The sequence below is a fragment of the Onthophagus taurus genome, chromosome 11 (genome assembly GCF_036711975.1).
Source record: "Onthophagus taurus isolate NC chromosome 11, IU_Otau_3.0, whole genome shotgun sequence".
Lineage (NCBI taxonomy): Eukaryota > Metazoa > Arthropoda > Insecta > Coleoptera > Scarabaeidae > Onthophagus > Onthophagus taurus.
In genome coordinates, this window is record NC_091976.1 from 20,765,329 (window position 1) to 20,778,659 (window position 13,331).

At 33.7% G+C, this 13,331-nt stretch overlaps 1 protein-coding gene across 2 annotated transcripts; it reads right to left on the bottom strand.

Moving 5' to 3' along the window:
• Positions 1-96: 96 nt before the first annotated feature.
• Positions 97-13,312, bottom strand: LOC111414405 (lysosomal acid lipase/cholesteryl ester hydrolase-like). 2 transcript variants are annotated; one of them, XM_023045743.2, is made up of 7 exons: positions 12,855-13,312; positions 6,224-6,413; positions 5,682-5,796; positions 849-1,092; positions 633-788; positions 354-578; positions 97-299 (listed from the first exon to the last, which is right to left on the bottom strand). In XM_023045743.2, the coding sequence occupies exons 1-7, from the start codon at positions 12,888-12,890 to the stop codon at positions 132-134; spliced, it is 1,134 nt and encodes a 377-aa protein (XP_022901511.1). In that variant the 5' UTR covers positions 12,891-13,312; the 3' UTR covers positions 97-131. The 2 variants fall into 2 exon arrangements, with proteins under 2 accessions (XP_022901511.1, XP_022901510.1); XM_023045742.2 differs by lacking the exon at positions 12,855-13,312 and adding an exon at positions 6,915-7,145.
• Between the last annotated feature and the right edge of the window lie 19 nt (positions 13,313-13,331).

Sequence of the window (13,331 nt, forward strand, 5' to 3'; positions counted from 1 at the left end):
ATTATAGAACAAAATGAGGACATCGTTTAGTTGCAATTAGAATTGGGTTGTTAATTTGAATAAAGAATATAGAGAAGGAGTAGTTTTTGAATTTTTTTATTTCGATAATTTAAATGCATACTTATTTAAACTTATTTACTATTAGGAAACGTTTGAAATAATTGTATAATTCGATCATAAGCGTATTCTTTAACGCGCCTGCCGTACACGAAGTCTAAATGATTAAAATCGCCATCGTTGATTTCTCTAATTCCATATCGAGCAATTGGTGATAAGTTATTATAAAAATTTAGCGAGTCCTATTAAAAGAAAATTAAAATAATAAAATAAATTTCGGTACTATTTCAACGTACTTTTCGTCCAACAACCCAATCATTTTGGCCATACATCACATAAGTAGGTACCAAAATCTTTTTGATGTCATATTCAGGTGGTTGGAGGGTTCCATAAACCTCGGGATTCTTTTTTATGCCATAATCAAACTTTCTAAACTCTCCTTTTACTAAGGCTGAAGCTTGAGTTAATGCTTTTAAAGATGTCCCACCGGGAACTACGTTATAATAAACAGGAACTTTTTCCTAATACAAAACAAAATGATGAAAAAATAAAAAAATAAACAGATTTTAACGTACTGATCCAACTCCTGTTATAGGTCCATAAAACAAATTATGCAATTGAGCACACAATTGTATTAAAACTGGCGATTCCAAACAAACAATTTCGCTCATCCATCTTAACGGTTGCGATTGCGATATTAATCGGATTAAATCGAAATCATTTGCGAGTTTCTAAAACTTTCAAAACTCTAAATATTTTGAATTTGATTTTATAATTCGTGTTATAATTACCAAGAAAAATGGTAAAGTGTAAGCGACTTGTTTATATGGTGAAATCATATTTGTTAATGTATAAGCAGGTGCCATAAAAACGAAAAGCTTTATATTTCTCGCGGCTTCTTCAGGAAATTCCGATGCGTACATCATCCCTATCGTCGTCCCCAAGGAATGTCCGATATAAAATAAAGATTTTCCGGTTATCGAAGTCATGTAAGACATTGCTTCCGGTGTATCATAAAGCGCCATTTCATCTATACTAAAAAATTATTATTCAAAAATTATTGAAAGAAATAAATAGTTTCGATTACTAAATAATAGAAAGTGCATAATTTGCATTAACATTTATAAGCACTAATTCATAGTTGAAAGAGAGTAATAAACTATAAAAGTGACATATCTCGGTTAAAACCTAATTACACCAAGGTTGTTACTGTCTACTGTTACTTTCTTGGAAGGTGGTGGGTTTTACCGAGTTTTCATGATGTCAAAGTTAAAACCTACGGAAAACCGTTTAAATTTTTTTTAAAGATATTTTACATGTTTATTACTTTTACTTTACATAAATGTAATAGCCCGTTTCGTTTCTTACCCAACTTGTACCATGTAGAAATTAACACGCAAACTTATCAAGCGTAATTAATTACGACTTATGAAATTAATTACATATACGAGAACGTAATTAATTTAATAATTTTATTTCAAATTAACATAAAAGCTCGTTTAGAATTAAACGAGAATAATAAAATGTCATATTAAAATAGTTTTAAAATGAAAAGAAACAAATAATAATAATTTTTATATTATTTTTTAAGTTAAATATTTTAAGAAACTGTCATTTACAAAATAATAGTTTGTTTATATAATAATTTAAGCATTAACAGGTACAGAGTACCATACCACTCTTATTACTAAGATGATTATTTTATATCAATACGTGGTGTTGTCCACTCTGACATTTTGTGATTAATTTGATCCAGTTATGTCTTTTTTTAACAACTATTGGGAGTGACTAAGCCTTAGTCTTTTACCAATTATTCTTATCTTTGTTCGCATTTGACATCATTGATCTTTCTCCTTCTTCTATCCTCATTTTGTGTGTTGTTTTTATGTGACAGAGTAACACCACCGAAGAGTCTTTCCCTTTTTACACATGTTGGATTTTTTATCGTATACACCATGATATAATTCACGTGGTTTTTTGATTATCCTTGACAACAAATTTGTCTGTATTTTCTTGATTTTGGTGTTTTTCTGATCCATTATTCAGTCACTGATGCCAAACCACCACGGCAAGTTATACGATTGAGTAACACATAGAAATGAAAAAAGTTTATTATCAAAATGAGTGCTTTTTAGGGTAACTATTGCGTGCGTTTTGCACATATTACAGCAGACGTGGTAGTTCTTCAAACTCAACTGTGCAATGTTTAATGGCTAATTACATCATCGCTGTCCGTGAAACTGTGCAGAAGAGCCCGAACCAGTTTCGAACTTTCGCAGTTGTGTACCCGTATAAGATCCAACTGACCCAGGAGCACAAAGTTAATGTCCAAAGATAACGCCGTTTGTTCGTTCCTACGTTAAGCCAGCTTCGGAGCGGGGAACGAAGAGATTTTGGTCGGTAAATCATCTTTAGCGATTTTTTGGATAATGACTATGTTAGCAAGCAAAATTGTCATATATGGGACGATGCTAACCCACACGAGGTTCACTAAGTGGCAATGAATCCACAACAAGTTCCATATTATCCATATTCTTTATGGTTAATATTTAGCCAAAACTGATGATCTGATTGCACCGACTCAGTCTGAAGTGACTTAGACTACATTAATGGTGAAGGAAATAGAATCTTCCCTGTTGTTGCAAATTGTGATATTGCAATTGATATTTACATACCGATAATTATTTGAACTACACATCGCAGCTACTCGACTATACTTAAGAAGTAAAAACATAAGAAAATATAAGCTCTACAATTAATAGCATACCAATCAAAAATTGGTTAACTTATTACAGCGAATTGTACTAAGACGATGGCGATATGTCCAAAAGATTAGAAAATTACTTAATCGAAAATCATTTTGACCAATCAATCTCTCTTGTATTGATCGTTTCATTTCCTTTTTCTCTTCCAACCCGATATCTTCCCTCTCCTCCTCTAGACCAATATCCTAGATAAGCAGGCATAACATCCAAATTCATTGTAAGCTTGCCAGCAGTATCTGCAATGCATCACTTGAAACAGTTGAGCAAACCGGTACCATTGCCAAGAGGATCATCCACTGCCCCGCAATTTCACACGAAAGTGGCTGTTACCTATTCTCACCCAGTTACTCCATATCTATACAACATAACACCCATAAACAATCAATCGTAGATTACACGGAGCGCGGGAGGCCTAAGACCTCATTCACAACGCATTACCCTGCACAACATATCCAGCAGTTTCATTAGCTCATTTTCTACACATCGCATTCCAAGATTATTCCTAGATATTTCTTTTTCTTCTTATATGCCAATGAGACTGTGCGATATCTTACTTATCAACATGTCGATGAGACAATGAATTATTACGAATACGCCTTGGTTTTGCGTTATTAAGGTTCGTCCAGCATAACAGAGTTTGTACTTATCATATTTCTTCTCGAGTCTTGTTTATAGCAACTTTGCTGGACTGCGATTTTCGGTATCCATATTGATCATCGAGATGCAGGTTGTACGCTTCCCAAGGAAGAAATAATAATGTTATAATATAGATGGTTTAACAACCTTCGATCTTCGAAAACTCAACAATATAGTCAAATAAACACCTGGCTACTCAATAAGTAACAAATTGTGTCCATTATTTTTTGTCAAGATTTTGAGCTCTAAATCTTTTAAACGAGTTACCTTGTGATTTTTCGGGTTAAACGCAGGTCACACTACTAGGCTGCTTGCCAGCCGCGAGTTGTGGAAACCGCTACTGTTAGCAATCAATCAGCTTGGTGTGAGCTTGTCGCCGCCAGCTGGTGAGTATTTGTCAGCGACTGGTGAAATTGGACATATTCTATTTTGGTAACCAGGTAGCAGCGACTAGCAGGTCACGTGTCTCACTCGCACCCGCTGCCATCAGTGAGCAACACTGTCTGACACTCAAGCAGCACATCAGCGGCACGTATCACGTGGTCCTTTGTTTATGTTCGATGTCTGTTCTGTTAATGTTGTCTTTAATTACTAATAATTATCAGTGGTAGTCCTAACGTTGTGGTGGCAGTGATGCTCGTATTTCTAAACTAAGCACACTCACACCCCCCTTTGCGGGTAAGGTTTGGGTTACTTTAACTCTTAGCTGCTGATCAATTTGGAATGTGCATTAATTACAGCAAAATTGTGAGACAGTAGTAAATAAATATGAATCATACGTACACAATACAATAAATTTGTACAGAAAATGATATGATAACGGCGGCAACCTCGGTAGGTTTTATTAATCCTAAAAAACCAGTTGTACATATGGTGTTAAACATAAACAAGTTTCCACAATTCCTTAAGATTTCGGTGCTTCTGAATATAATAAAAATTTCATTTTAATTACATTTCTAGGACCTTTTGAATTTCCCACTCGTTTGATCCATCAAATGCATTAAAAATCTAAAATCGTCAGTAAATTGTGAAAGATATGCTTTGGTCGATTTTTTATTCGCAGAGTGATCAAATGAAGAAATGATATTATAATTCAAAAAAGATATCTTTTTGATCTATATACTGCAAAAAGAACATTTATTATTTTGAAAATCAGAACGCATTTAGACAGTTTAACATCCACCTCATATATGACCAAATAATGCTCTGAAATCTAACACGATTTAGATGAATCTAATGTACGCTATCGTAAACATCGATGTTTAGCAAGTTTATACTAAAACGTCCATAACACAGTATTTTCTCAAAAATGATGGATAGACTATGAACCAAAAATTTCAAATTACTATTCAACAATGCTGGCTTTCGATCAAAGGTATTTCCACAAACACTAATGTAGTAATGTTGTTTTGAAGAGATTGCATAGAACTGTCACAATCTACATTATTACCTATATAAATAAGGAGTAAACATTTTCCAGTACTTCTCATTTCTGTATTCAAGTTTTAATTCATTACGTTGCCATTTGGTAATATACTGGTATTGCCCCAATACATTTTTTATAGGTTCTTATTAACATTCGATTCAACAGCTCTCACCGCGTCCGAATATATTCCAGTAGCAAGAATTGGCTTTCGATTGCTTCCAATACCATTCAACCTGCGTTGAACTGTTCAACATTTTTTTAACTGTTCGTCATTAATAGGAATATTTTGGAGCAATTTGGCATTATAAACATTTATTTACACACGACTGCGTTAATGCATACCACAGCATAGGATTAAGTTGTAGTAGGCTAACTCTAATACCATAAACATAATGCTACTTAATGCAACTTTAACTCAATACTATAACTCTAGCTTGTTCTAATTTGCCAAATTAGTTTATATTCATCTTATATAGGTAATTGTCCCTTTACAATTCTGAACGTTCTGAACATTACCTACAAATACACAATCTGTGGTAAACGTATTTGTACATCCGTTTTTGTGGTCAGCAAAAAGTCTTTGAAGTGTGGTTCAGATTTTCTGTTCTGGTATTATTCCATTTTCATACACTCTACTTCTTTCTAAACTTTCCAAAAACTTATCGTTAATGTAGTTTATAGAATTGATTAATGTTAAATCCAGAGAAAAACTTTGATTAGAATCACATCAGCATTAACGAGTTATTTAATTTACTTTCATTGCATAATTTCTAATCATCTTATTCAATATAACATACCTGTGGTCCCAATATTCTTTATCGTAAGTTGTTAAATTGACATGTCCTTCTGAATAGTAGCTACCCCTAAAGTTGCCAATCCAAACATCGTATCCGGCATTCCAAAGAACATAAGCTACAAAAATTTTTTTTATGGTTTTTTTAATTTAAATAAATGTTTTAAACGACCCCGTTTCGATCGAATGCAATGATATGTAAAACAGTACCGGTATAGGCACGCGATTAAAAGTGATTAAAAGCACGCATATAAGTGAGAAAGTGTGTATGCGTTAAGCGTAAAGAAATACCTTTGCAAATTACCTGCTAGGCGAAATGTTAAAGTATTAAACGAACAATACCGAGATTTTAACAAGAAAAAATAAGTAACTTATTAGTCCTTGATAATTTATCGAGTTATGTTTTAAATTATAGGTTAAGAAAAGCACGCGGGATTATAATAAGAAACGTATACGGTTATAAATTCGTTATTAGTGGTTAAGACCTAATTGATTGACAAGAAAATTACTTTAAGATTTATTTTCTTCATACGTTTTCGTTCTTACCCAAAGAAACATTTCCGTGTGTAATAAAATTAGCACTATTTGATAAAATTCCGTGTTGAATAAAAACGGGTTGCCCATTTGAGTGAGGGTAATTAATGTTGGGGAGTCGAAAAATTGTTGTAATGTAACCATCGATGGCAGTTAATGTGTGTCTTTCTAAGGGATATCCAGCTCTACCTACTAATTCAGGCTAAAAGAAAATAAATTCTATTTTATTTTATGTTACTAAAAAATAAATTGGTTAAGCATGACAAAAAATGATTTTAACAACGATAAGAAAAGCCACAATCGAAACGTGGCGAATTAGAGCACGAATAAATAAGTAAAAATAAATATATAAATAAAAGTGTTTTTGAACGAACCACCTTGTTTGCGTGAACCTTTCGAAAACGATTGGAAATTTATTCGTTTCGATATCGATGTAATTGGGTGTCTGAAGTATGTTTTTCTATTTTATTTAGTATTTGCTAATATTGTAAAAGGAAAATTTAAATAAGTATCGAAATAATTATGGTTCTAAAACTATTGGAGAATAAACCAAAATTCAAAACTTCAATAATAAGAATAATTAAACAAGAAGTTTAATTCCTCCATTTATTAAATTAAAGAACTGAATGAAACTTTTTACCATAGCACAAAAAAGATAAACATTAACGAGATTGTTAAAATTCCTCATCGAAGTAGAACATACCAATTCAAATTCCCCCGCAGGATCATAAAAACAATTCCTACTAGTTTGAATTCTATAATAATCCTTAAACTCTCTACACACATTATTTCTACGTCCACCGTTCGGAGTCTTACGACGTTGCTGTTGAGCTATGGTAATTTCAACGAACGTTGTTAACAGAAACGCGAACATTAGGAATAAACCACAAAACTTCACGCCACCCATACTGCCGGGTTAATAATTATTAAACCGGGCCGCAATTTCTCTTTCGATTTATATATAATGCCGAAACGGCCTTGGTCCGATGCATTTCTGTGCGTAACCAGACTACTATTTTTTTTCTTCCTGTTAGCTTTATTCTATTCCTTTTCAAAACCGACGACAACGGCTAACGGCCACGTGAAATTCGCGCCACTCTACGTTTACATTTTGAGGGGATAAGTTTTTCGACCCCGTTTTCTAAACGCCAATCAATTTTCTGTTTTGGGGTACATGTTAGGCGTTCACCGTTTTAGTAATTTCTGCTCAAACGGGTTTCTTGTCGCTTTTTTTACTGAATGAATAATTGAAAATTTAATTTAAGGAAATTTAGTGAACGTAAACTTAAAGTCAGTGCCCCAACGAATTATAATTATTAAAGATATCAATCTAAATTTGAGTAATACTCATAATCATTACAATATAATTTTGTTGAATTTGAAAAATTATTTTATTTTATTGATGGATTAATAAATAGAAAGGAAGTTTGTAATTTCAAGAATTGTTTTAATTACGTAATGAAATTGACCAAGAAAGTCTGGTGAAGTTGAAGGTTAAGTGTTTAGATTTCAACGAAATCTTAAATACTTTATTTTTAGAAATTCATTTTCCTGTTTCTACATGTATGTGGGTTAGTGGCTCGATTTATAATCAATCAGCACTCTATTAGGTCATGACAGGCTCCCTATAGAGTTCATCAAGTTCAATAGATTCTTCTTTTCTACTAAAGACTTTCTTTAAGAGATAGGTATGGAGAGAAGTAAAAGTGTGAGTCTGCAAATATATGGCGGAAATCATCATTAACATATCAGGTTAAGAAAATTGCCTAGATAAATTGATAAGTCCTCAAAAGCTACTATCAAGGTGAAAGCAGCAAACAAAACTTAATAAAAGAATGCCCAAAAAGATGTTTGTATTTTAGAGGTATTGTTATAGAATTATCTTACACAAGTGAACGATACAACATAAGTGACAAAAGTTGTGGCGTATGCACACGATTTGCTCTTGGTTATCAAGATGACAGTGCCATAAGGTTTTTCTGGAGATAATACAGACCTAACAAATATCTAGACCTTTACATAGGACTATACTGAACACGTACAAAATTTATGTTATGCTTGATTTACCATGCTGATAACCAAGAGGAAAACAGTACGCGACACACTGCTTTAATAAAATTAATGAGACGAACAGAACAACGTCGGCGAAAGCGTTGAAATTGATCTGGGCTGTTACTTATGGACTTAAGAAAGCATCACCTTTCTGGTTCAGGGATCAAAATCAGAAGGCTGAGGTTAAATTGCGAGATATCGATATAGATAGCATAAAGCAGATGGTCACGTCTTGACGAATCACATTTGCTATACATATACAGACGAAAAGAAATTATAAGGTTCTTTTTGCACGGAAATTTGTGTGAATAGATTTCGCAAGGATAAATTAATACTATTAAGTGGATATTCTATATACATATAATATAACCGGATAACCTAAACTTATGAAAAATTTAAATCAAATAAAGCAGATATAGCATAGAAACTTTGTGTTAGCGCAATTGTTTACAATGGAAACAAATTATAAACTGATTATATAGATACCAATACAGATACAGAAACAGTTATGGATAACCAACGATCGCTACACTAACAAAGTTGTGCAACAATGCAAAGAGTGATGAACCAGTCAAGTTGTCATAGCGGTAACGAAGTTTTGAGTAGTTTTGCTAAACCACGGTTTGATTGATTGATGAACCCAACCCAACACCCGCAAGGTGTTGGTGTTCACTTTCTTCAGAAGTCCGATTCCATTGTCCGTAAATATTTACTTTAACAAGATTAGCATTTGGTTTAGAGGTGGTAAAAAATAGTACATGCCAACGTAATAGCTCTCTGAAGCACAATTTCTGCTTTTTTCTCAAACCCGAAACATAGAGAAAGTGTAGGTTATCGCTTTCCAAATCTTTGATTAACAAATATCAGAACTACTTTTCACCCAACATCCACTTTCAGATGTATATGGGCATTTCCCGGATCATCTCCAAAGATCTCAATCGTGTTTAAGTACAAATCATAGCCTTCAAGCTCCGAATAGGGACTCTGTAGAATTTTAATGTGCGGAGAAATGAACACGAGTTGATTATAGTTGTGTACTTCTCCAATCCACCTCTGACTTCTGATTGTAATATTCTTGTATAAACTTTGTTGTCTTGCACATCAGGTCTAGATTTTTGATAATTTCGTACGTGCTAGTTACCCCTACCAGGAAGGTTAATCTTCAAGATTTTTCTTCTATTCTATTTGGTGAGTATTTGCAGCTTTTTTTATTGCCGCTTCTCGCATCCCAACCGCCAACGGTCCTTATCATTCCAATCATCTACACCCAGTCGCCTCCTCTTCATCTCTACATAGATATCCGGGAACAATTTTTTCCTAGGCCTACCTCTTTTGATCTCTAGATTTTTCTTACATACTTAATATCGAGTATTAAGCACATATATCGATTGAGTTTGGGTATCCATAAAAATAAGTCCTTAGTTCGCTGCTCCCATGATAGTATGTAAGTGGATTCTATCATTCCATCTACGCTGATCAGCATTTTAATACTAATGTATTATTCCCTGTGATCCCTACATTTCAAACACATTTCACCCAGAACAAAAACAAGCGGCAAATCATGCTAGGATTCTTAACTTTGAATAAAGACTTTACCAGACCTATCTTCTACTATGCTTAAGTAGACCTTTTCTTTGCGAATTGCTGCTATAGCAGCAACTGGACTATAGTCCAGTTTTGCAAAATTTTATAATTAGTCTAGTCATCTCTCATAGTTGATTTAAATCTAATCAGTGCCTGATTTCTTAATCTCAAAGCCTTTGAAAGGGACTCCTCCACAACTGATCCACGCCATCAGATCCATGTTCCAGTAAATGGAGGAAGCGGTAAGGCTTAACGGTAAGACCTCTACCATGTTAGTCTTGGAAAAGATGTTAGCCTGGGAGACAGTTTATCCCCCCTGTTATTTGTAGCTATTATGGATGAAGTGGTGAAGACATGCAAGAGAAGAACAGAAACTTCGGAACATCCCCATTATATGCAGACGATGTAATCCTCAACGCAGACTCGGAAAGGAAATTGTAACATGCTGTACTCGAGTGATTAGAAACTCTAAAGGAGAAGCTCGATGTGTTTGATTATAACATCCACATCGAATGTGATGGTCAACTGCTCATCCAAATCAGCAGTTATCAAAATCTGGGCACGACAATCCACCAGACGGGTAACCTTACTGAAGAGGTCAGGAACAGAGTAGACAAGGCTAGCGAGGCTTATCATGCCCTGAGTTGGTGTGGTTTGGAAAGGATGAAGTAAACCGGAATGCGAAGAAAAGTGTTTATAAAGTATTCATTGAGCCTATACTATGGCAGTGAAAGCTGGACCGCAAATAGAAGGATCATCGGAAGGGTTAATGCGGTCCAAATTAAATACCTCCAGATCGTTGCAGGAAAGACACGATAAGATAGAGTACGGAACAGCCGAGAAGAGCTCCATATGCAGCCGGTCGAGAGGATGATTGAAGATAGTTGGGGAAGAGAAAAAAGAAAGAAAAAGGAGAACAACCTTTATACAGTCTAGACGTAGCGTATATCCAAAAGCATTGTAAGTTGTTAATAAAATTCTATTTCTTTAGCCGTGAAAACGGTGTCGGCTCTGGTTAATGATTGTAAGAGAACGTTAAACACACTGAGTTGTGATGACAGAGTGTCTCTGATCTGGGTCCCGGGTCACTCTGGGGTTGCTGGCAATGAAGCGGCAGATAAGCTAGCACGAGATGGCAGCGCTGAAGCGTTTGTGGGGCCGGAACCAGCAGTTGCTATATCATTTGCGATAGCCAAATATAGGATTGGACTGTGGGCTGAAGAGAGACTTCGCCTACTGTGGACCAGTTCTCCTGGAATGAGACATGCTAAGGTGTTTGTTAACGTCGCCACTGTCAAACCCGGGAATATTTTAGGACTTGCCCGTAGTAGCATAAAAGTTCTAATGGGTGTTTTTACTGGGCACTGCCGATTAAAAGCACACCTCAACTTGTTGGATTGGGATGTTGAATGCCGACTATGTGCGGAGGAAACAGAGACGGTTGAGCATGTTTTATGCCACTGCCCTGCTGTTAACCGTATCAGATTCTCGATTTTTGGGTCGCAGTTTATCTCCTCAAAAGATCTGAATGACCTTTCACCGAACAAGGTATTAATGTTCGTTAAGAGCATTGGACTGCACGGTGAAATTTGGTAAATGGATTAGAGATGTGATCAGTGTTAAAGAAAATAACGCCTGATTTTTCATATGTAATGATAATAATCATTTGTCCTAATGGAAAAAGTCCATTCATGTAATATTCAGCATCAGGTAGACTCTGCATTATCCAAAATTTTGTGTAAAAACTTGTCTAGGAGTGAAGGTCGATGTGGATTTTCATTCCATTCGTTGAAAAAGGAAGAGTTTAAATGAACCTAGATTTGCTCTATCTTCAGATAGCAAATTATCGGATATATCACTATTCAGGCATGTTTCAGAAACGTTCACAACATCAAATCTGTTAACGAGACTTTTAGAATATTTTCTGGGACCAAGTCATTGAAATTGCGGAAGAGCTAGTAAACTAAAGCTGGAGACATATTTCTAACTTTAAAACTCACTTCATTACGTCAGCTTTTTCTTTTTAATTATATGTTACAATAAAATGTATTCAAGTATACCTGATGAATAAATCATGCAGGATGTATTAATATCACAAAGTCTTCCATTTTTAACCTTTCCATTTAGCTTTTTTACGTTTTTTAACGGTACTTAAAGAAAATTTTTACACATACATATTAAACCGACCATTTCTCTCCAAGTATCTACGTTAAAACGTTTTTCGGAACCAGTTGGATTTAGATTAAATTGGATTTACATTAAATTGGTGTCAATTCGTATATTTCCAAGTAACAACAATTAAAGTTGTTCTACTTCTACATCAAGCATGACTTTCTTCTTAAACGTTAACAACTGCCTTGTTACAACGTTACAAAATTTCCTCTTTAACACAACGACCAATTTTCTGATTTAATTAAAAATTGGATTTCCAATTAACACCAATTAAAATAATTCTTGGTATGCATAATAATTTTTGAATTTGAAATTTGTTATTACGAAATTTTCAAATAAAGTTCGTATTTCACACAAATATCTCTTTTAATTTTAATTTAAAAACCATATCAAACATTAAAATATACAGAAAACATTATAAAGTCTAAATAACAATAACAGTAATTAACATCATTAATTACATGATCATAAACTCTATAATAATCTTAATCTGCGCCGTTTAAATTAAAAAAAGAATAAATTGCGCCATTTATCCCGAGTCCAGTGACTTTAAACGTTCTAATGATACAAATCAAAGCTTTAAATTTTTTTTATTAATAAACCACCGCCTTTCGTTGAATGTATTATAATTAATCGTGTTCTCGGCTTATAACCCAACTAATATGGTAATGATTATGAATAACTGATAAGAAAATCGACTTACAAATTAATTTAATCGGTTATATCTAGCGAAAGTTAATAAAAATTAATAGAAATTAAAAGTTCTAAGTTTTGATTGATAACTAAATTAGTAGGGTCTAAAAAGTAAATAATATTGTTAAATTATTTATCTTACTTTAATAGAGAATTCCTTAAATTCCAACGTAGGCATAAATTAACTTTAAACTGTTATTTTGCAATTTAGTGATTTATTTCAAAAACAGATAATAATGAAGACATTTACATACTTAAATTTATTTTAAATTATTCAATTAAAATTAATTAAAGCTTAATACGTATCTTTCACACATCACTCTTCAAATCAAACTGAATAACAAACAGGAAACAAACGTCTTTAATGTTAACTTCTAAAGGAAGTGGGTTTTAGCATAATGATATCAAGGATAAACTAGCATATAATTAACGATCCAAGCTTGTATCAATCGATATACCACACTAAAGATTGTTATAAGACAAGAAATTAACTACTGAAAAAAGTAGTAGTTACTGAAAAAAAATGAACTAAATAAACTTAATATTCAGTAGAAAGACTTGAAACTTGTTTCGAATTGGTAAAAGTTGTTTCAAAGGCTATAGTTAAAAAGGAAAAAGG

Bases quoted from the DNA above. Each gene is read 5' to 3' on its own strand.
- LOC111414405 (XM_023045742.2), bottom strand. From the start codon at position 7,118: ATGGGTGGCGTGAAGTTTTGTGGTTTATTCCTAATGTTCGCGTTTCTG. The intron at 5,797-6,223 runs GTAAGAACGAAA...AAATTTTTGTAG, and splicing joins ACACGGAAATGTTTCTTTGG to CTTATGTTCTTTGGAATGCC. The intron at 1,093-5,681 runs GTATGTTATATT...ATAATTTTTTAG, and splicing joins AAAGAATATTGGGACCACAG to TATAGATGAAATGGCGCTTT.